Raw genomic sequence first — 24,043 nt, 5'->3', positions numbered from 1 at the left:
GTACATCAAGGCTGTATATTGTCACCCTGCTTATTTAACTTACATGCAGAGTACATTATGCAAAATGCCAGGCTGGATGAAGCACAGGCTGGAATCAAGATTGCAGGGAGAAATATCAATAACCTCAGATACACAGATAACATCATCCTTACAGCAGAAAGAGAAGAAGAACTAAAGAGCCTCTTGATAAAAGTGAAAGAGGAGAGTGAAAAAGTTAAGTTAAAACTCAACATTCAGAAAACGAAGATCATGGCGACTGGTCCCATCACTTCGTGGCAAATAGATGGGGAAACAGTGGAAACAGAGACTTTATGTTTTTGAGCTCCAAATCGCTGCAGATGTTGACTGCAGCCATGAAATTAAAAGACGCTTGCTCCTCGGAAGAAAAATTATGACCAACCTAGACAGCATATTAAAAAGCAGAGACGTTACTTTGCTGACAAAGGTCTGTCTAGTCAGGGCTATGGTTTTTCCAATAGTCATGTGTGGATGTGAGAGTTGGACTATAAAGAAAGCTGAGAACGGAAGAATTGCTTTTGAACTGTAGTGTTAGAGAAGACTCTTGAGAGTCCCTTGGACTGCAAGGAGATCCAACCAGTTCATCCTAAAGGAAATTAGTCCTAAATATACATTGGAAGGACTGATGCTGAAGCTGAATCTCCCAATACTTTGGCCACCTGATGTGAAGAGCTGACTCATTGGAAAAGACCCTGATGCTGGGAAAGATTGAAGGTGGGAGGAGAAGGGGGTGACAGGATGAGATGGTTGGATGGCATCACCAACTCGATGGACATGAGTTTGAGAAAGCTCTGAGAGTTAGTGATGGACAGGGCAGCCTGGTGTGCTGCAGTCCATGGGGTCGCAGAGTTGGACATAACTGAGCAGCTGAACTGAACTGAACTGAACCTAGCACAAATCTACCCCTACTATGCTATTGGCTGTGGGAATGGAAACTTAGCAGAGACCAAAGGGAGAGGACAATAGAGAGAGGGAATATGGATAGCTTCTCCAGCTGGAGCTGCCTGGTATTAGTCTCTTTCTGGCTGGAAAAGACTGAGAAGGTTGTTTCTCAAATCTCTCTTTCCCTCTCTTTTAGCTCCAGTCCAACATTTATATGATTATCTTCTCATATTATCCATTAGATGTCTCATTGAACCCTCAAATTCATGTTCAGAGGACAGTTTCCTTGTGGTTCCCTCCTCCACCCACCGTTTCACATTCTCTGGGAGGGCAGCTCCCCCATTGACCTGGCCCACATCCTATCAGTCACTGGCCCTGTGGACTCTTCCTTCTGTATTTCTGGAAATGTGTCACTTCCTTCCAACTCCCACTTTGATCCTTCTCCTTTCTTAGCCTGAATTAACTGCAGAAGTGAATTCTCTTACCAGGTTTGCCCATATCCAGTCCAAGTCAGAGTGATCTTTCTAAAACACAAATTGGGTTATGTCATTTCCTTATTCTAACGGCCTCAGTGACTTACTCATTGCCTTCAGGTTTCCGTCCAAACTCTTTATAATTAGACCCCTGCCTTTTTGTTCAACCTCTCTAACCTCATCTATATGCTCTCTGCATTCCTGTTTTAAAAGCAGTTGTTTGTTCCCCTAGTTACTGGTCCATTCTTTCATTTGCTCATCAAACATTTTTTGGCCACCTGTATATACGGGTCAGGGGCTGTACTTAAGGATTGGGTGTGAGGCAATCAACTGCACCGGTCCTTAGACCTTTCACTGACCTTTCATACAATTAATCAGGATAGAATAGATTATGTTGCCTATCAGCCATGGGCTTTCAAAGGCTCTGCTCCACACAGGAGCTCTCTTCTGTTGAAGGGGCTTAGGCTTGTATCTGCACCAACTGGAACTCACCATGTTCTTGGACACTGTGACAGAGGAGGAGAGAGATTGCATTGGCTTCTCCCTTTCTCAGCCCAAAAGTGACACGTCTCTTCTGCTCATATTTCGTTATGCAAAACTAGTCAAATGGTCCCACCTAACAGCAAAAGGAGGCTGGATACTGTAGGCAAGAGCAAGAAATATTTACTGAGCATTATGGTGTGTAGTCACTGAAATATAATCAGTCACCTGACTTCTTGTTGACCTTTGAATTTCTCAAGAGCTGGGGCTGTATCTGCGTTGCTTTGTATCCTAGGCACAGGGCCATATGGTAGGTTTCTGGTGGTTTTTGTTGTTGTTGAATGAGTGTCCTTTTTTTTCTCCAGATTTGTTTATTTTATTTTTGGTTCTGCTGGGTCTTGGTTGCTGCACAAGTTTTTCTCTAGTTGCTGTGTGTGGGCTCCTCGTTGTAGCTCTTATTGTGGAGCAGGGGGTCTGGGGCTGCAGCAGTTGTGGCTCCTGGGCTCCCAAGCACAGCCTCAGTAGTTGTGGTGCCGGGCTTAGTTGCTCTGTGGGATCTTTCCAGATTGGGGGTGGAACCCGTGTCTCCTGTGTTGGCAGGTGGATCCTTTACCACCGAGCCACCAGGGAAGCCCCAAGTGTCCTTCTTTGGCAGGTGGATCCTTTACCACCGAGCCACCAGGGAAGCCCCAGGTGTCCTTCTTTAACTTGAATTCAACTCAAATCACTTCTTTTAAGAAACTTTCCCTTACCACCCCCTACCGTCTCCTTGCAACCTGACTTTTCAGTCTGATTGTGATTTTCTCTGCATACCTCAACCAAAGCACTCCTCTCACTGTATTATATTCTTTTGGAAATTTGTATTAAGCAGTTTAAAACTTAAGAAATAAAACATTAAAAAAAAGAGAAATAAAACATTACTATTTTAGCTGCAGCCCTTTATGTATCTCTCTCCAGATCTATATTTTTTCACTGCACATTTGTCCCTAATCAACCCAGTGATTTTTTTCTGTGTCCTTGAGGATACTAAGCTGTCATGAATCCAAGAATTCATATATGGGTGGGTGTGTTCTGTGGGTTTGTTTATCCATTTCTGCCTGAATACCACTTGTCTCGATGCAGAGAGCTTCACAAAAGGTCTGGTACTTGGTTGGCCAGTTCCCCACTTTGATCTGCCTCAGAATTGCAGAGGTTCTAATCTACATCTCCAGTTCCTGGCTCCTTACAGTGCTTAATGAATATTTGTTGAATAAATGGCAATTTTTTTTTTCCTTAGAGCATCATTTTCAGAATCTTTTAGGAGCTTTGCCATTTAATCTCTTTTTAGATAATATGTATTTAAAAGTCAAGCTTCACAATAAGAATTTACTGAGCAAAACACCACTTACTGTAAGACAGGAAGAAGTAAAGTCTCTGGCGAAAATAAAGAATATTTTGTTTTCAGTTTTTGCAGTGAATTTTCAATGGGTTGTCAAGGAAACTTTCTGAGGAGAAGAACTATTTGCTGGTAATAGTGTTTGCTTTGAAGTATGACTACAAAGTAACGCGGCTGGCTTTCTCCAGCCTCAGTGTTGTATGTAGTCTTACCTCATAGAGTCGTGCTTTGAATGTAAAAAGCAATCACACTGGCTAGATTTACTAGCTAATATTTCGCATTGATTGATATTTAGAAATTAAATTACTCTCTATGGTAGTTTCTTTTTCATTGCTTTAACTTTGAAATGTCCCTATAAAGTTCTTTCATTTCGACTGAAACCTAATTGGATGGCCCTAGTCAGCCTCTGAAGCAAATGATTAGATTTAGAATGGCTGGTAAACACTTTGCCAAGAAGTGGGAGAACTGTAGGAAGAAGGACTACATGTTGTTATTTATATACCAAATCAGTGAAGGATTAACACATTTTTCTACTTTTCCTTCTGGAATCTCCCTTGCAGATTAAATAGATATGACATTATTTAAAGAGTTTTTGGAGGACTTTTTTTTTTTTTTTAACTTTTGGCTTGAATTAATAAATGTGTTTATATTTGGGTTTATTTTTTTAATCAGAAATTTTTCGAAATGTATGATTGGCCACAGTTTTTGAGGAGAATGGGTATGGCAGTGATCCCCTTTTTCTTTAATGGGAGTGATTTTATATAATAATGAAACTAAGGATAGCCTTCCGGAAGGCCACTCCTCTGGAGTGTAGACTCTGAACAAGATAGTGGTGGCACTATTTAGGCTTTTAAAAAATTGGTGTGATTTGCATCCACCAGTCTCCTTTCTGTCTCTATGTATTTACCTATTCTGCATATTTTATATAAATGGAATTATACATAATGTGACTTTTTTTTGAGTTTGGCTTTCACTTAACCATAATGTTGGCAAGGTTCATCCACTGCGTAACATTTATCAGAATGTTATTCCTCTTTATGACTGAAAACTAATCCTTTTATGTACATGCCACATTTTGTTTATCCACTCATGCGTTGATGGACATTTGAGTTATTTCTCCTGTTTGGTTATTATGAATAATACTGCCATGAGCACTTGTGTCTGAGGGTTAGAGTACCTGTTTTCAGTTCTTTGGGGTATGGTATATACCTGGGAATGGAATTGCTAGATCAGATGGTAATTTCATGTTTAACTTTTGGAGGAACCACCTGTTTTCTGCAGTGCCTAAACTGTTATATTCCTACCAGCAGTGTATGAAGATTCCAGTTCCTCTGCATCCTTGTCAGTACTTGTTATTTTAAAAACTATAACCATTCTAGTAGGTGTAAAGCGGTATCTCATGATGGGTTTACTTTGTACTTCTCTAGTGACTAATGATGTTGATCACATCTTTTCACATGCTTGTTGGCTCTTTGTATATCTTCTTTGGAGAAATGCTGTTGGTCATTTTTCCCTTGAGTTGTAAGAGTTGGCGTATATATTTTGGATATCGGACCCTTATCAGATAATTTCCAAGAATTTTCTCCCATTCTGTAGATCATCTTTTCACATTCTTGATAATGTCCTTTGATGCACAGAAGATTGTAATTTTGATGACGTCCAACTCATCCATTTTTTGTTTTGTATCTCAGGTTTTTGTTGTCATGTCTTAAGAATTTGGCCTATTTTAGCAAATCCAGGATCATTAAGCTTTACCCCTGTTTATAGACATAGCTCTTAGGTTTAGGTTGTTGGTCCATTTGGAGTTAATTTTTGTATATAATGTGAAGTAAGAGTCCAGTGAAGACTCTTATTTAAAAGCATAATTTCGTGAAACTGCCACATTGTACTTCCTTCCTTCCTCCCTTTCTCCTCCCATCCTCTCGTACTGCCATTCTTCTTTTGGCCATGCTGCAAGGCTTGCAGAATCTTTGTTACCTGACCAGGGATTGAACCTGAGCCCTAACCACTGGGCCACCAGGGAATTCCCTCACTTTGTACTTTTAACATCCCTTGATTAAACATACATACGCACCAACCAAGAACTATTACAGATTTTCTTTTCTTTTTTTTTTCTTTTGGCTGTTCCTTGTGGCTCTTTTCCCCAACTAGGGATCAAACCTGCACCCCCTGCAGTGGAAGTGTCTTAACTACTGGACTGCCAGAGAAGTCCCAGTTTATATTGTTTTAAGTTATTCCGTGTTGTATTAATCAAAGCAGAGTTTATATACATTTTAAAAAATAGTGCTTGTAAATTTAAGACAGTATTTTCTCAGCCCATGGACTATATAGTGGTGACTGTATACGGATTCATGGATTTCCCTCTTACAGCTTGTGATCCCCTCTCAGTTTGCAGATCACAGATTTTTAGAGCAGCATCAGGAGAATCTTATCATTCATGACAGGAGGAAAGGGATTAAAGATGAAGAAAAAGGTAGTTTCCAAGGGCTGATGTTGCAGAGAGCTTAAATGGGAGAGAGGAAATGACGGGAGGAGAGTTACCTGGCAGGGAGTCACGGGACCCATGAGGGCCAGAGAGGAACGAGTGATTTCTTGCAGGCAGCAAAGGTGACTGCAGAGTAGCAGGTGAGTGCTGGGGCACGGAAGGGCAGACGGAGGATATGGTTTGGAATAGGGCCTGAGGCTCAGAAGACATCACCAGAAAGAGATTGTTTAGGGAGCAGTTGAGGATTCCTTTAGTTCTAGAAATAATGCCAACCCAACTCCATCTCCAAATGAGGAGTAAAGCTAACTTTGTTTAACATCTGTCCTAGAGAGGGTTAAGGAAAAGGAACTAGGGAAGTCCTAGATTTTATTTTAACCATGCCTAGAATTCTGCTTAAGTTTGAATTAGTAACCTATGTTCTAGATCAATATTTTGTGTTTGTTTGGTTTCTTTTCACTTCATTTTTTAAAAAATTAATTTTATTGAAGTACAGTTGATTTACAGTGTTGTGTTAGTTTCTGCTGTACAGCAAAGTGGCTCAGTTACACGTATGTATATTCTTTTCCATTATGGTTTATCACAGGATACTGAATATAGTTCCTGTGCTCTACAGTAGGACGTTGTTGTTTCTCTACCCTATATATAATAGTTTGCATTTGCTAGTCCCAATCTCCTGATCCTTCCCTCCAACACCAGTGACCCCCCACCCTCCCACAACCACACGTCTTTTTGCTACGTCTGTGAGTCTGTTTCTGATAGATTCATTTTTGTCATATTTTAAATTCCACATACAAGTATATCATATGGTATTTGTCTTCCTTTTTCTGACTTACTTCACGTAGTATGATAATCTTTGGGTCCATCCATGTCACACAAATGACATTATTTCATTCTTCTTTTAGGACTGAATAATACCACACTGTCTGCATGTATATGTGTACACACATGCACACACGCCCTGCGTCTTCTTTGTCCATTCCTCTGTTGATGGGCATTTAGGTTGCTTCCGTGTCTTGGCTAATGTAAATAGTGGTAATGTGAACATAAGGGTGCATGCGTCTTTTCGAGGTATAGTTTTGTCTTGAGTATATGCCAAGAGTGGGATTGCTGGAAAAGGAGCTGTTTTCCCTTGGAGAAAGCAGTGGCAACCCACTCCAGTGCTCTTGCCTGAAAAATCCCGTGGACGGAGGACCCTGGTGGGTTGCACTCCATGGGGTTGCTGGGAGTTGGATTCGACTGAACGACTTCACTTTCACTTTTCACTTCCACGCATTGGAGAAGGATGGCAACCCACTCCAGTGCTCTTGCCTGGAGAATTCCAGGGACGGGGGAGCCTGGTGGGCTGCCATCTATGGGGTCGCACAGAGTTGGACACGACTGAAGTGACTTAGCAGCAGCAGCAGATACTGTTTTCCCTAGTGGCTGTCCTAATCTACATACCCACCAGTCGTATAGGAGAGTTCCCTTTTCTCCACATCCTCTTCAGCATTTAGTTATTTATTATTAAAATTTTTTCGGTTGCACTAGGTCTTTGTTGCTGCATTTAGTCTCTTCTCTAGTTGCAGAGCGTGGGGGCTCCTCTCGAGTTGTGGTGTGTGGACTTCTCGTTGCAGTGACTTCTCTTGGTGCGGGGCACATGCTCTAGAGCACAGGGCTTCAGTAGTTGTGGCCACATGGGCTTAGTTGCTCCTTGGCATGTGGGATCTTCCTGGATCGGGGATCAGATCCAGGTCTCTTTACCACTGAGCCAGCAAGGAAGCCTTGTTTGTACTTTTTAGTAATGGCCATTAAGTGTCATTTCTTGATAAAAAGTTTCCTAGTAAAAGAATTCCAGTTTTACCTCAGGTGAAAGCATGACAACAAGAAATCTCCCTAGTCCTCATGTTGGTGAGAACATTGGGTTCTCAGCGCACGCTTAGAGCTTTGGGTCGTATGTAGTGTCAGCCTGTGGCCGTCAGATGGAGCGGGACCTGGGAAACACAGGAGTGAGAACCTTGGAGGGAAAGTTGGGACTGTGGGCCAGGGCCAGCTCTTCACAGTGCTCACAAGCTCATCAGTGCATCAGTGACAGTCTCGGTTTTGTTTTGTTTGTTTTGAGTGTTTTTGTCAGTTGCATGTTGAAAGGGCTAAAGAGAAAGAAACAAAGGAAAGGGTCGACAGGGCAAGTGACTGAGAATCTGCGGGATACACCTAATGGCCGCTGGGTCAGATGCCCTTCTGCTGTCACTGGACAGATTGTCTGCTTTTCCAAACAGAAGTGGAAGCTACCTTAAAGTGATTTGGAGAGGTATCAACAAAGAATGGGTCCTAGGTACTTCTATTTGTGTGGCATTGAAACTCTGAATTTATATCAGTGTGGCTTTTTGAGTTTTAACGGCCCGCGTGACCTCTGACTTTCAGGTGCTACTTGTGAGCAGCAGTCGTCATCCAGACCGGTGGATCGTCCCTGGAGGGGGCATGGAGCCCGAGGAGGAGCCGGGCACCGCCGCAGTCCGTGAAGTCTGTGAGGAGGTACGCGCTGAGAATGATGTGGCTGCACCATGCGTCCATCACGGCCCTGTAGTTCTTTACTTTATCACCACTCCCTGTGTGAACAGACTCAGGGGCGCAGAGAAAAGGTGCTCAGCACTCACCTCATGCCTCCTTGATCAGAGAGGTGATGAGGTTGTGACATGGTGGTATTTACCAGGCTCTCTCTGCAAGGGGCGATCATAATAGTGACTGTGTGCAATTATACCAGGCAGTTCTCTCTGATTGCCCTTGGATCTCTGCCTGCTCTACCTCTGTTACCTGTGGCAGAAGATTGAGAATCAGATAGTTCATCAGCCCTAAGAAATAAGAGAAGGAGGCAGTATTTATACAAGCAACTTATTCTCGTTAACCTTTGCTTGAGGCGAAGGTAGTGTTGGTTCTCCTTTGCTTCCTGGGTCCTGGCAGTAGAGCAGTGGCTAAAGCAGAAGTTCAGTTTGCCAGAAGCTGTTAAAGGTGCAACTTGAGAGACAATAGTATCTTTTTTATTTGGTAACGTGATACCATATATATTTTGAGTTCTTGGGCCATGCCCAGTGTATCTTACTGGATACTCTACAGTTAACAGTCAGAAGTCAGATCTTGGTGCTCTTACTTCAAGGGCTTATAGTTTTGTTGGTGAAACTGGTGAAATTGCAATTGCAATTCTAAACCAGGAGGAAGGAACTAGTGTTTCTCCACAGCCTCTTGTGGCAGCACCACACTCTGCTCTGCTTATGTTATCTTGTCTAAGAGTCCTGACTCAGTAATGTAATTTTTACCAGCCCCATGTACTTGCATTGGCCACATAGTGCTTTTTATAGGTTCATTTCCTTGTTCCAGAAGGGACTTAAGACTGATTCTAAGAACATATAAAATAGAGCTTAGAAAAGGTCTGCGTTCTGCATTTCTTTTGGGTCTAGCCCTTGCTAAAGTCTTCTTAGACTAATTTCACTTTAGAATACCCAAGGAATTCTTTCCTTGCTCTGAAGTCCTGCAGAGTTATGTTGGCTCATGACACTATTATTTTATCATATATTTGAGTATCTATAATTATATTGTAATCTCTGAGGACTAAGATTATGTTTCCTATTTTAAATCCTCCCTTCTTGTGCCTAGTACACAGCTGGGTGAATAGAACTTAATTAATACAAGCTTCTATGACAAATGGAACATAAAAATCCTGAAGAAATACCCAGATGGAAATCACCAGAGTTCTTTCTGGAGGATCTCAAAGGTTCAATTATTCAAATAAGTGTGGTAGGGCCAGCTGGTGGACCTAAGCTACATAGTTTAGATTTCAATCCAGTTGACTCCTGTGGGTTCCAAGGCACCCAAGGCAAAAGTGATGTTTGACAGAGTTATTGCAGCTCTTTAGATGGACAGGTTGTTGGAAGACCTGAAGTAGACTGATGGTTCTAGAATAGAGAGGAAGGAAAAAATTCCGAGACCTTGGGCAAACCTTGCAACTTGGTTTTAGAAGTTGTGGGGAGACAAGTTGACAGCTTTACCTCTGTAGAGCACATTTGGATTTGGCATCTTTCTCAGAAAAGTATCAGTTGCTACTCTGGTTGTTTTGAGTACCACGGTTGAAATGTCCCTCGGTTATACAAGTGCAACTAAGATGTCGAAAACTAGATGATTGCAGAAGGAAATGCAGTGAGGGAGTTGGAAAGGATATACAGTGACCCTTTTGTTTCCTGGAAATTGCATACCAGCCTTCAGCAGGTGGAGGAGGGATAGAGTGGGGAGTAGAGGGGACTTGGGACACTAGAAGGTAAACAGTATAGCACAGGTAATTAAACTACGCTTTTCATATGTTCATCACTTACCCACCTCCTGTCTTGAAGGGAATCCCAAGCTCAAAATTAAACCCTGCCTGCCATTCTCAGCCCTGAAGAGTCCTGCTAGACCTTGAGCAAATTTTCCCCCTCCAGGGAAAAGAGTCATACCATACCCTGTTCTTTACTCCAGCATTATTGAGAGGATAGAGAATAAGTGTGTTAGTCGCTCAGTTGTGTCCGACTCTTTGCAACACCATGGACTGTAGCCCACCAGGCTCCTCTGTCCATGCAGTTCTCCAGGCAAGAACTCTGGAGTGGGTAGCTATTCCCTTTTCCAGGGGACCTTTCTGATCCAGGGGTTGAACCCGGTATCCTGCATTGCAGGCAAATTCTTTACCATCTGAGCCACCAGGGAAGTCCATAAATAAAATAAAATACCAAATAAATCAGATATTTGTACAAACAATATAAGAGAAATGCGTCATTACAGAGGCAAACATTTCACTGGCTTACATCAAAATAAAATGGGGGGGCCTGACTTTTCCAATTCTATGTCTGCTAACAGAGAATAAAACTTGAAATCAGTGAGGATGTAGGTAGATGTTTTTGATTGTTCTTGAAGGGTAGTTTTGTAAGCAGAAATCACTATTCAGGGATTTATTTAGTTTTGAAAATGTCATGACTTTATAAAAGCAGACATTCAAAAACTTAGTTCTTTCCTAATGCTTATACATCTGATGGCTGTATTATAAGCATAGGAGATTTTACTAGTCATTTTTAAGGGGCCTTTGGATAATACCTAGGCCAATTCATTGAAGACTTTCAGATGTTTCAGATTGCATTTATAGTAAATTTAATTAACCAGATTGATTTTTGAAGAACTTCAGTTGTCTGACTTTTAAAAAATGAAAGTGTTATGAGGCTCTTTATCAGTAAAGTCATTAAACTTATAGCTAAGATGAATCTTAAATAGTGCCACAGTGCAGAGGTCCCCAACCTCTGGCATGTATGTAATGTCTGATAATCTGAGGTGGAGCTGATGTAATAATGATAGAAATAACATGTATAATAAATGTAATGTTCTTAACATTGTTAACAATGTTCTTAATTCCAACCTGCCCCCCACCCCGCCAATTCCCCTACTCCTGGTTCATGGAAAATTGTCTTCCACTAAAACAGTCCCTGATGCCAAAAAGGTTGGGACCACTGCCATAGTGTACATAAATTTACTAAGATTTTCAACTTAAAATTCCCATTCAGAAATAAGGTATTCAGTTATACAAGCTAGATCATTTTAAACATTACAAAATCATAAAATATGTCTGGCCTCCTTCACCTTTCCTGTTAAATGAGGCCAGGATTCAGAGTGTCCTGAAAGGAAAAGCTGGTCCAGTTACTATAACTCAGTCAGGACTGTCACTTCACTGGACTTCCCAGGTGGTTCAGTGGTTAAGACACTGAAGGGGACATGGCTTTGATCCCTGGTCAGGAAACTAGGATTCCACATGCCACTCGATGTGGACAAAAAACAGAAGGACTATAATTAAACAAAGATGCATGGTCATCATGCAGTCCACCTGGGTGGTGGTGGGTGTTGAGTGAGCCATCTGGAGTATCTGGCACACCAGCCTAATTTTGTGCTTCACCCTGAAGGTCTTCCTCCATGCAGTCTTTGTGATTCTGTCTTGTTCTCCCTGTGTGTTTCCATTGCAGTGTATTCCTAGCATCTTTTTTTTTTTTTGCCTCACCATGCAGCATGTGGGATCTTAGTTCCTTGACTAGGGATCGAACCTGTGCCCCTGCATTGGAAGACAGAGTCTTAACCACTGGACCACCGGGAAGACTGTATCCAGCATCAACTTTATCATGTTTTATTCATATCACTTGTCTAGTTGTCTTCTGTGCTAGACTTACATTCTGTGTAGCCAGATTCTGTTCCTTTTCAGTCACTGTTTAATCCCCAGTGCTTAACATATAACTAGTGCTCAAGAAAGGAAGTGCTACAGGTTTTGGGGTGACCACTAGAGCAGCCACATCAATGTGGTTGAGGTAGGCCCTTTTGGATTGCCAGGAGTAGACATGTATCTACAGGTCCCTCAGTTAATTGAGAGACAAGAATATGACAGTATCACAGCCGCTGCCCCATCAGACTGTGCAGAGCTGGGAACTCAGGCCCTGATGCCCAGGCAGGCCTTCTCACAGTGGCTGGATGGACGGTGGGGACGCAGGGCAGCTCTCGGGCCTGGTCACCATGCCTCTCTTCCGCTGTGGAGGCACCGCCTTTCTGAGCTCTTCTCAGCCTTGCCTTCTGCTTATCACTTTTTGTTTGGTGCTCTTCCTGCCTTGTGTGTCACTAACCTATCTGTTGACTCACTCTGTGTGTCTCACACTCAGCTTTCCTGAGAAGAGGACTTGATTGGTTACAGTCTCCAGGCATAGTTGCCATATCACATCCATTCTAGCCATTTGAAGATGTTTGATTTCTTATTCCTCTTAACTGAGCTCAGAATGGCAAGGTCATGTGCTTTAAAAGCATTGCAGCCTGTGCTTAAGTACTGCCTGCAGCAACTGGACCAGCGGTTCTGTGTGTGTAATAATACATTTATTAACACAGGGAAATATTTGCAGCAAATTCCCTAGAGATTAAAGTAGGGTATGAATCAGTGTTTATGATAGAAAACCACTTAGTGAAGAATAAATATGTGTCTACTTGTATAGAAAGAACAATACCATTGCAGGTGCCAAGCTCTGTTTAAGCATTTGTTGCCTTGTTTTTTCACCATACCTGATGAGGTAGTAACTGTTATCATCTACATTTTATAGGTGAGAAAAAAGTGAGATTGAGTAATTTGTGCAAACTAACTGTGCCCAGCTAGATGTGCTCAACGTGAAATTTGAATCCAAAACATCTAGTCTTAGCACCCATACTCATAATGCCTGGAAAGAATGTCCACCAGGTGTTCACAGTGGTTATCATTGGGTTAGCTCTTAGATTATCAAGTTTTCTGCATTAAACATATATTTGTTCCTAGGAAAACTTTCTGAATAAACGTGAATGTAATGAGGTTATTAAGTCAGTCTAAACTCAACCTGCTCTGAAACTTGGTTCAACCCAGCTTAAAATTTTTAGCATATTGCCTGAATCTCAGAAACAGATCAATCTGTAGCACTTGAATCATTACCAGTCACCACATTTAAAGAACTGAACTCTTCCCTTGTGGAAACTTGCCTTCATTTTTCAGTTGTTTTTAAAGTCCTGCTAGAGTGATCCCTCAAAGGGTTGGAAGGACGAGGCTTTCTCCCAGGGCTGGCCACGGGCCTTGGTCACAGTGCATCTCTAGCAGAGGCTTGTATGAGCCAGCCATGTGATGCTCTCTCTGGAATAAAAAGGAAAAGCAGTTCTTTGTGTGGTTTTCAGAGCTATTCTTTCTTGTTAATTCAATGGGAAAGGTAAAACTGCTGGCTGACAGGGAAGAAAGAGAAGCTGGATCTGAAACTGTTCTGTCTTCTGTGCAGCTGTTAAATTTCCATCTCTTTCACCCATTGTCACCTCAGCCAAACCAAGAGTGTTACCACAAAGATATAGAACATCTGAAAACAGAAACGGAAAAATTATGTGCATAGCTGCAGCTGTATTCTCTTCAAGGGTGACAAAGATGGGTACCTTCTGCCTTTAGAGAAATGTAGCCAGCGATAACGGAGAGTTAGGTCAAATGCCAGTTCCTTCTGTCTGCTGCCTCATGTCTGGGCAAGGCCCATATCCATCTCCATTTCTAGCATATAATCTATAAAGTTTCTGTAGGTAGCCTGATAATTAACCTTTGGCACAGACCTAGCTTAAAAAAAAAACAAAACCTGTTCCTGACCTCATCGGCTGTGTCCCTACACCTCACTTCTCCTCTGCGCCTTCAGGCTCTGGCCATCTGTTGTGCTGCCACATAAACGCACCATCATGGAGAGTTCTTAGTGTCAGTGATGTCACTTTAAACTTTCTTGTACCTTGCTGCCCTTCTTCAGGTTTTTGTTTTGGTCTGTGCTGCCCGTGCAGCTTGTGATATGTTAGTTCCCCAGCCAGGGATCGAACCCATACCTCCTACACTGAATGTATGGTTTTAACCCCTGGATCGCCAGGATAGAATTCCCTCAAATTTTTGATACGCTGTCTTATATAAACGTTTCACAGCATATTTGATTTTATTCACCTTCATTCAAGATAGTTTTTTGAACATCTGCTGCTAAGTCACTTCAGTCATGTCCAACTCTGTGCGACCCCATAGATGGCAGCCCACCAGGCTCCTCTGTCCCTGGGATTCTCCAGGCAAGAACACTGGAGTGGGTTGCCATTTCCTTCCCCAATGCATGAAAGTGAAAAGTCAAAGTGAAGTCGCTCAGTCATGTCTGATTCTTTGTGACCCCATGGACTGAAGCCTACCAGGCTCCTCCATCCATGGGATTTTCCAGGCAAATGTACTGGAGTGGGGTGCCATTGCCTTCTCCATTTGAACATCTAGATGTCTTAATATGGTACCAAGGATCATGGTTGCAAAGCTGTTTCTTGATTATCTCAGCCTTACTTAAGTCAAACCCATCAAGAATTTATCATAATCCTTCTTGATCTTGTTTTATTTTCAGATAAAAACATGGAAAATGAAACAGTGAACTTTATTTTAAGAATCTGTGTCTTTTTATCCTAATTCCTGTACTATGTGTTCCCTGTCCTTCCAAAAAAAAAAGGTTGTATGATCTTACATATGTAACATAGCAACCAGAAGGCTCCCTATGGTATCTCAGAACGGTTTGATAGAGAAGCAGTGTTTCGTGTCTTTTGTTATATACAAGTAGAACATTTGAAAAGCCTGTGACTACTGGGGAATAATTTGAAACACTGTTTTTTCAACTTTTATTAGCTCACAGTGTTTGACTCTGTGGAGTGGAGAGAAAAGTGAAGGCTCTGTATGACTGTGCTGTGTTTTCATCTCTACTTTCTGGCCCCAGCCTAAACAGTTGTGAAGGGAAAGTGGACATATGGTATCATAGAATCTATTAGGGAAATAACTTTAATCTTTAAAAAAATGTCAGGACTTTAACCATAAAATATGTATCATAACATTAAGAATACTTTCAGTCATTTCAGCATGGTAAATAAAACAGGGTAAAGGGATCTCTAGCTCATAAGCCCATAGGGAAGCAGACAGGTGGTTGACGGTGGGTGTGGCTCTCATACAGTGGGGAGAGCCTACCCTAGGCCAGAGGCAGCTTCTGTCAGGCCCAGCCAGTAGTTTTCATGTGGCGATTAAGACCCAGTGTGACTGCTATTTTAAGAGAAGCATGAAAACTGGATAGTGAGATGTCCTGATCTTTCAATGTAGACAACTAATTTTTAAAAATTGTTTTTAAAATGTTGTAATCAAATAATATATGCATAGTAGATTAAAACCACAGTAGTAGTACTAAAAGGCTCATAATGGAAAACAACCAAAAGACATGTTCTTAATTAGGTGTATGATGTGTGTTACAGATTTTTACTTTATTTTGAACTGTAAACTGGTAAGCCTCCAAACTTTTGGAAGAAGATGGTTTTATTTTTTAGTCTCCTACATGATGGCAACCCACTCCACTAATCTTACCTGGAAAATCCCACGGACAGAGGAGCCTGGCAGGCTATAGTCCATGGGGTCACGAAGAGTTGGACACAACTGAGTGACTAAACAATAGGAACAACAACATGATGGATGAAGGCAAATAAAGGTTTTTAACCTTGGACCTATTGCGTTGTTTAATAGAAGTGTCAACACGAGAAACTATATCCAGATGTAAGTTACTATAAATCTCAAGAGCGATCACAAACCAACCCTGTTTATTTGTTGAAAACCAGGCTTTATTTAGATAGCATTTTCTGAATTTCTATTACTTAATTTTTAAGGAACTTCAAATCACATGAATATGAGTTACTAATAATAATGTTCTGTGTGCTATGTTTAGTCGCTCAGTCGTGTCTGACTCTTTGCAACCCCATGGACTGTAGCCTGCCAGGCTCCCCTCTCCATGGGATTCTCCAGCCAAGAACACTGGAATGGGTTGGCATGCCCTCTTCCAGGAGATCTTCCCAACCCAGGGATCAAACCCAGGTCTCCCACATTGCAAGCAGATTCTTTACCATCTGAGCTACCAGGGAAGCCCAAGAATACCGGAGTAGGTAGCCTGTCTCTTCTCCGGGAGAACTTCCCAATAATAATGTACTTGTATGGCTATGTGCTATGTGCGCTAAGTCACCTCAGTCATGTCTGACTCTTTGTGACCCTATAGACTGTAGCCGACCAGGCTCCTCTGTCCATGGGATTCTCCAGGCAAGAATACTGGAGTGGATTGCCATGCCCTCCTCCAGTGTATGGCTATGTGCACCTATAGATTTATCTTCAAAACTGATTTAAGGGAATTCCCTGGCAGTCCAGTGGTTCAGATACCACAATTCCACTGCAGAGGGCCGAGGTTCAATCCCTGGTCTGGGAGCTAGGATCCCACAAGCCATGTGGACAAAAACAAATAAATAGATAAAAAAATAGCAAAAGATCTTTCTATATGTTTGAAATTTTTCAAAATAAAAAGTTGGGAAGAAAGTAGACATATATATCATTTGCCAGTTATACTCAGAAGCTTCAGGAGGAAACCATGAAGTACAACAATATGATGGATGTCACTTTCCCCAAGAAAATATATGTTTTTATAAGTACTACTATGTCTTTGTTTTTACTTTGTAAGAAGGTAGTTATTTTTAGCTTCTTTGTCAAAGCATTACAAAATGTAAGAATCATGTCTATTAATGCATTGTATATAATTATCTTATTCTTATAATTTATTCTTCTCCAAGAATTTAGTGGAAAATGTGGTTCAGTGATAAAACATTTCAGGGAAGCCTTTGTTCACCTGACATGTGCATACGTGTTTGTGTTTGGGAACATATTTATTCTGCCCTCCTAGAAAATCATACACACAAGAGTATAGCGAAAGAAGTTAAGAGCTTTTCCTTAGAAAAAATCATTTAGAATGTAGAAAACGAACAGAGAAAACATACCATGTCTTAGATGGAAGCTGGGGTGAGGCCGTTTTATGTTAGAGGGCAGATTGAATCCCGCAGATCTCTGGCAAAGGCCCTCAAGTAAATCCGTATTGAATCTCCTGTTTCTGGCAGCTGAGAACTTAGAAAGGGCCTTTCCTCTCAGTTACAGTTCAGGGATGAAAGGAGACCTTGGCATAGACACCGCCTCCAGTGGAGGGCTTGGCTGAGGCAGCTGTGATAATCCCTCTGCTCCGTTTTTGCTCTGTGCTCACATGATCAGGAGTTGAATTCAGCTCTGGCCCCAGAGCAAGGAAGGGCTCTCTCTCCTTTCAGAGGAGGGCGCCTCTCTACTCCCAGGCAGCTAAGAAATAGTAAATGGCTACTCCTAGGTTACTTCCATCATGATTTCTGGAGTCAGCCTTAAAACGGTTGAGAATTTTTAGTGACTGTCAGTTTGGCATTTGTAAAGCTATTTAATAGATACTCTTGACTTTATGAAAATTGATTCAATATTACATTTTTTTGTTAGTGACTGTGTTAAATACACAGATGCTTCTGACTAGGAATTTCCATTAGAATGATTTGTAGACATTTTAATCTTAAGAATAGAAACAGTATAATCTGAAGCGGACTCTTGTTATGGGGCTTTTAAGTGCACCCTCTTGCATTCTGTGGTGCTATTAGTGTAGCCAGTTTACTTGATTTAGTAATTGAGCTTGGTGACCACTTCAGCTTCCCACTTTTCTAATTTTAAAAGTAATACGTGTTCCTAGCAGAAAGAAAAACCTGTAAGTACAAAAATGACAGTATGTTACTGTAGTTCTGTGGCTGATTTTTTTTTCCTCCAACTGTTTAACTATGAAATTTTACATACATGTAAATTGATACTTTTGAACTGTGGTGTTGGAGAAGACGCTTGAGAGTTCCTTGGACTGCAAGGAGATCCAACCAGTCCATCCTAAAGGAGACCAGTCCTGGGTGTTCATTGGAAGGACTGATGCTAAAGCTGAAACTCCAATACTTTGGCCACCTCATGTGAAGAGTTGACTCATTGGAAAAGACCCTGATGCTGGGAGGGATTGGGGGCAGGAGGAGAAGGGGACGACAGAGGATGAGATGGCTGGATGGCATCACTGACTCGATGGACATGAGTCTCAGTGAACTCCAGGAGTTGATGATGGACAGGGAGGCCTGGCGTGCTGCGATTCATGGGGTCGCAAAGAGTCAGACACGACTGAGCGACTGAACTGAACTGAACTGAAGTATAATTTTAAAATAGTGAAACAAACAGTGTATCCCTTCTTCTAGATATAATATCTGTTGACTTGTTGCATATTTGCCTTACCTCTCTGTGTTTATATCCACACCCTTTTTTGACTATGCCATTTGAAAGTAAATTGTAGCTGTCATGGCACATTACCTCAAAATTCTGTTCTTTCTTCAGCATGAATCTCTTTAAGGCCAGTCCCTTACATTACTACATACCATTGTTGCACCTGAGATTCATAATAACTCCATAATGTCATCGAATATTTACTCCGTATTCGAATGTCCCCAGTTATCATGAAATATCTATTACACCTGTTTGTTTTTTCACACATTGCAGTTGGTGGTATGCCTTTTCAGGCTCTATGCTATGATAGAGATATATTTATACCATAAATAAAATCATACACTAAGCCTTTCCACACCCTGCTCACCGTAATGGTGACTTTTTAACAGTCTAGTGACCTTGTCTAATAGACTGTCGCACATTCTAGTTTTGTTTGATCATTTCTTTCAGGTGTCTTTTAATTTATTTCCTTTTCTTCTGTATTTCCAGCAACTTACTTAGAGCAGTGTTATCTGGTAAAATTTTCTGAAGTGATCCGTATCTGCAGTGTTCGGTGTGGTAGCACTAGCCATATATGTCTATGTAAACCAATAACAATTAAAATTCAATTCCTTAGTCACATACACATTTCAAGTTCAGTAGCTACATGTGGATCGTGGCCACCATGTTGAATAGCACACAGATAGAGGCTTGATGAGATTGAGGAGAAGCATTTTTGACGAGTTGCCACATAGGTGATATCATGTGCTTCCTTGTACTTAAAGTCAGGAGGCACATTGTATCAGGCTGCCTTGCCATTAATGATAAAATGTTTGATCAGGTAATAATTGACAGTTTATCGTAGAAGTAGATTTCTCCTTATGCAGCAAAACTGGTAAGTAATCTATTGAACAGTTCTTCGAGGCTATATGAATGTCCTCTGTCTCCCAACAGCCCAACAGTCTTTAAGATAATAGTTTTAGCATCTACTGCTGAACCTTGGAGAAGGCAATGGCACCCACTCCAGTGCTCTTGCCTGGAGAATCCCATGGAGGGAGGAGACTGGTGGGCTGCAGTCCATGGGGTCTCGAAGAGTCGGACACGACTGAGCGACTTCACTTTGACTTTTCACTTTCCTGCATTGGAGAAGGAAATAGCAACCCACTCCAGTGTTCTTGCCTGGAGAATCCCAGGGACGGGGGGAGCCTGGTGGGCTGCCATCTATGGGGTTGCAGAGTTGGACACGACTGAAACGACTTAGCAGCAGCAGCAACTGAACCTTACCAAATCAGATATTATAGCAGAGACTGAAGAACAGTGGTTTTCTAATTCTTTTTTTCCTAAGATGAAATTCTTCTTTAAAGGAAAGTTCTCTTCTTCCTCCCTCCCCCCTTTTTCCTTATTTTAAATAACCCCACTGAACTAATAGATTTTCCTATTTTTTTCCCATTATATTACAAGCAGTTACTGTCTTTATTCTCTTTGATTTAATTATCGCAAATTTGACCAGTGTGTGCCCTTTCAGGTAGCCCCCTGTGTACTTTGGACACGGCCCTTCATCGTGTGAGCACTTCTTGCCCTGTAATGCAATAAGGTATTCCGGGCTCACCTTTTTGTTGTTGTTGTTTGTTGTTTGGGGGATTTTAAATTCTGTTTTGTTTTTTATTCTTCCAGGCTCACTTTGAATTTTCCTGTCCCAGACTTGTCAGCCATTTCTCCAGAGAATTCCCTTCTAGTGGAGAATGTTCTTTAGAAACCAGGGTTACGGTGCTGGGTGTGTTCACTGCTACTAGGGTGTCATTGCTGCTAGGCTCCTTTAGTAGATAGTAATAAAAAAAATTTTTTTAAGAATAATTTACATTTCAAATTTAACAACTTTTTTCTTAATATTTGTGATCTTTTCCCTTAAGATACTGTTTCTTAACAGCATTCTGATAACATTGTTATTGGTTTCTAATAACATTATTTGCTTTATCATATTATAAATAATGTGACTATCAGTCACATTATTGATATTATTAGGAGAAGCTTTATAGAGACTGAGAATTCTAGGCTGTATAATGTGAACCTTCTGGTTTCAGGAAGAGTACTGGGATGGGTAGAATAGAATAGCTCTTGGTACATTTTGGATTATTTAGGAGTTGACTCTGTTGATTTGATTCGGTGGTAAATGAATGACAAGACCATTCATAAAGACCATATTAAAGAGGAAGTAATTGGCACCAGCAAGAGAGTGTTACTTATTTTTCCTTTGTAAACCTAGATTATAGTTTGATTTACAGTGTACCTAATGTACTTTTTCTTTACCCTGTTTTGGGGAACCACTTTCAGACATAGAAGTAGTAAAATGAGTTAAGAAACATAACCTAAGAACTGGGTAGGGAGGTTTTCATGTTGCTTCTGTGTAATCTTTGGCCTGTGCTGCTCTTGCTGCTAAGTCGCTTCAGTTGTGTCCGACTGTGCGACCCCATAGATGGCAGCCCACCAGGCTCCGCCGTCCCTGGGGTTATCCAGGCAAGAGTACTGGAGTGGGTTGCCATTTCCTTCTCCAATGCACGAAAGTGAAAAGTCAAAGTGAAGTCGCTCAGTCGTGTTCGACTACTAGCAACCCCATGGACTGCAGCCTACGAGGCTCCTCTGCCCATGGGATTTGCCAGGCAGGAGTACTGGAGTGGGGTGCCGTTGTCTTCTCCGTCTCTGGCCTGTAGGTGCCCTTTATTGTGTGGGTTAGTGTAGGCATTATATGGGTGGCCCCTTATATGGACAGGTAACCATTTTCTAACTCTCTTTGTACATTTGCAAATGACTGCTTAAATCGGAGTGGTTCTCAACCTTGTCAGGCTCAACACTTCCTTTCTATAGTAGATAAGTATTTTCCTACCTATGTATGCTTGTGTGTGTGTGTGTGTGTGTGTGTGTGTGTGTGTATCTCCTCTATTAATGTTCACAGACTAGAAAGGAATTGAATTCTAGGCTCAAATAGTTAAAATGAGATTTCCCACCCACAAAATTGTGTGGCAAGACTTTGAAAAGTCATGTAGGGCAGCTCTTGGGCGAGATCAGTCTTCCTATTATGGGGCATCTAGCTCTCCTGCTTTCTTCCTGTTGGTGCCACCTGTTCTCATCCATCACTGTGACAAGCAAAAACGCCCTCATTTGTCTCCATAGCGCCCCCGAGGGCCGTTATGCTTGTGGAGGAACTCTTACTTTGAATGGTCTGGAGGTTCTTTTGTCCCTGCCACTCCCAGATGCTAGTTTCTTACTCTTCCTTAATTGGTAACTGTTGGTCAGGCTCTCACTATCAGTCTGGTTAGGTTTGGGACTGGTGTCCTGAACACCACAGATGGAGTAAAGGGGAAAAACAGGCTGTGGACATAGCAGGATGGCAGAGGGCCTTGACAGCCTGGTAGAGAGGCATTCAAAGTTGAGGAGGTTACAGGACCTGGGTACCTTGGTGAGCATGGAGTGCGGCTCAGTGATGTGAACTCCTGGAACAGAGACGAAGAAACTGACTGTTATTCTTCCCTTGGCTTTCCTACTTCTTAGTAGAGAGGAAATAATAATGAGTGGGGGAAAAATACATCTCGCTGGTCATCAAATAAGTGCAGATTAAAATAAGCCAGAAAAAGAATTAAAATAACCCAGTATCTTGATCTTATCAAGTTAGACAAGATTTTAAAATTTTATTCTATTGATGATGATTAAGGAATAGGCAGTATGTTTTAAGAGTCTTAAAAATGTCTGTCTGTACTATTTGGGAACTGTACACCAATCATTCCAGCTGCTTTCCATTTCAGGACATGCCACAGATCTGACAGTGCATATGGTTCTCTCCAGCTGGAGAACCTGCCCTGTCCCCTTGCTACCTGGGCACATCTCTGAGTTTTCTGCTCAGCTACTACATTTTATGAATGCTTTCATGACTTTTATAAATGTTTTTTCCATTATAGGTTTTAAGTATATTTTCCCCATATATTCTCAATGTGGACATTTTGAAAAACAGAAAAATAAAAAGAACAAAATTGTAAATGTTCATATTCCCTGTTAGTAACATTTTGGTGTATTTTCTGTCAGCTTTCCTACTTGATTATAGGCTTCTCAGTGTTATCCTCAAATATCAAACGTGAAAGTGAACTGGAAGGTTTAAAATATTTTTTTAATTAAAAAAGTTTTCTAACTTTTCTCTTCTTTGTCATTTTTGGTTATCCCAGCCCTTCTTCTTCTTCTTGTGCCACAGGCTTGGAAGCCTTGACCAAGTCTTACAACTTTCTGTGCCTCTTGGCGTATACCTGAGCCAAGCATGTTGACTTCTAAATATAGGTAAAGGAATGCTTATAATAGCAAAAACTGGAGACAGTCTAAATGTCCATCAGTAGGAGAATGATTATATCAGTCATGGCAGTTTGTATTATGTATTATCCAGCAGCAGGTTAAAGAAGATAAAGGAAATCTGTATATCCCAACTTGGAAAGTCCTCTGAGACGCTTAGTTAAATGAAATTTTAGTTACCTTGGGGCGGGGACTTCCCTGACCATCCAGTGGTTGGGACTCCATGCTTCCATTGCAGGGAGCATGGGTTTGATCCCTGGTCAGGAAGTCCTACATGCTGTGTGGTGTGGCAAAAAAATAAATAAAGTCACTGGAGAGGGGATGATCATATAAGAAAATAAATAACTGTTGGGGAAGGAAGTTGAACTAGGGGGAAGCCCCTGGAAATTTTCTTTTATCTAACTCTCTCGCTTTCTTTTTTTTTTTAATTTTAGTTTTTTTTACAACCCCGGAGTCTGGGGAGAAATGTGGACAGATCAAGTAGTTGTAAAAGTCAGTATTTAAAGTGCTTAATGGCATAGCCATGATCCCCCAAGGAATTCTAAGGGGATATATCTGGGTTCAGAAAGATTAAAGTTAGAACTGCTAAAATTTTGTTCTGTATTGTCTTCTCTTTAAGTCCAAGGAAATGAAAGCAAATCCATCTCTGGGGGGCAGATGGCAAGGCTTCAGTTACATTTTTTGTTTTTATTTTCACTTTTTTTGTGTGTGTGTGATTTTATTTATTTTTTTTTTTTTAATTTTATTTTATTTTTAAACTTTACAATATTGTATTAATTTTGCCAAATATCGAAATGAATCCGCCACTGGTATACATGTATTCCCCATCCTGAACCCTCCTCCCTCCTCCCTCCCCATACCATCCCTCGGGGTTGTCCCAGTGTGCCAGCCCCAAGCATCCATGCAAGCTTATTTTTAGCTTTGAAACGATCTTAGCATTTGAAGAATTTTTTTTTTTTTTTTTTAATTAGAATGATGGTGAAGATAACGTTATTGGGGCAAGGGATGGTTCACATGGAGATCATCAAGATCATTTACTGTTTCCAGATGACTCAATTAATCCTTAAAGGAGTATGACTAGAAGTACTCCATGAAGAATCATCAAATGCGCCAATCTCCTTGAGAGTATTGCAACTGGGTAGATTTATGTGAACTCTTTTATTGGTGCCACTGACACAGTTATATATTCGGAAACTGTTACATTGCTGCTTCACAAAACTTAAAACAATAATCATGTTATCTCACAGTTTCCATGAGATGTGAATTCAGACAAAGTGCAACAGGGATGACTTAACCATGGTGTCTGGCGCTTCAGCGGGAAGAATCAAAAGACTAGGAAC

At 41.2% G+C, this 24,043-nt stretch overlaps 1 protein-coding gene across 2 annotated transcripts in view; it reads left to right on the top strand.

Annotated features, from left to right (window-relative positions):
• Positions 1-24,043, top strand: part of NUDT3 (nudix hydrolase 3) — a 123,205-nt gene that overhangs the window by 61,305 nt on the left and 37,857 nt on the right. For both annotated transcript variants that reach the window (XM_027524253.1, XM_027524254.1), the window contains exon 2: positions 8,114-8,224. In XM_027524253.1, the coding sequence (XP_027380054.1) occupies positions 8,114-8,224 (111 nt within the window). The remainder of the gene's footprint in view (positions 1-8,113; positions 8,225-24,043) is intronic.

This window comes from Bos indicus x Bos taurus, chromosome 23 (genome assembly GCF_003369695.1).
Source record: "Bos indicus x Bos taurus breed Angus x Brahman F1 hybrid chromosome 23, Bos_hybrid_MaternalHap_v2.0, whole genome shotgun sequence".
NCBI classification, from domain to species: Eukaryota; Metazoa; Chordata; class Mammalia; order Artiodactyla; family Bovidae; genus Bos; species Bos indicus x Bos taurus.
This window is presented reverse-complemented; position numbering and strand designations above follow the sequence as displayed.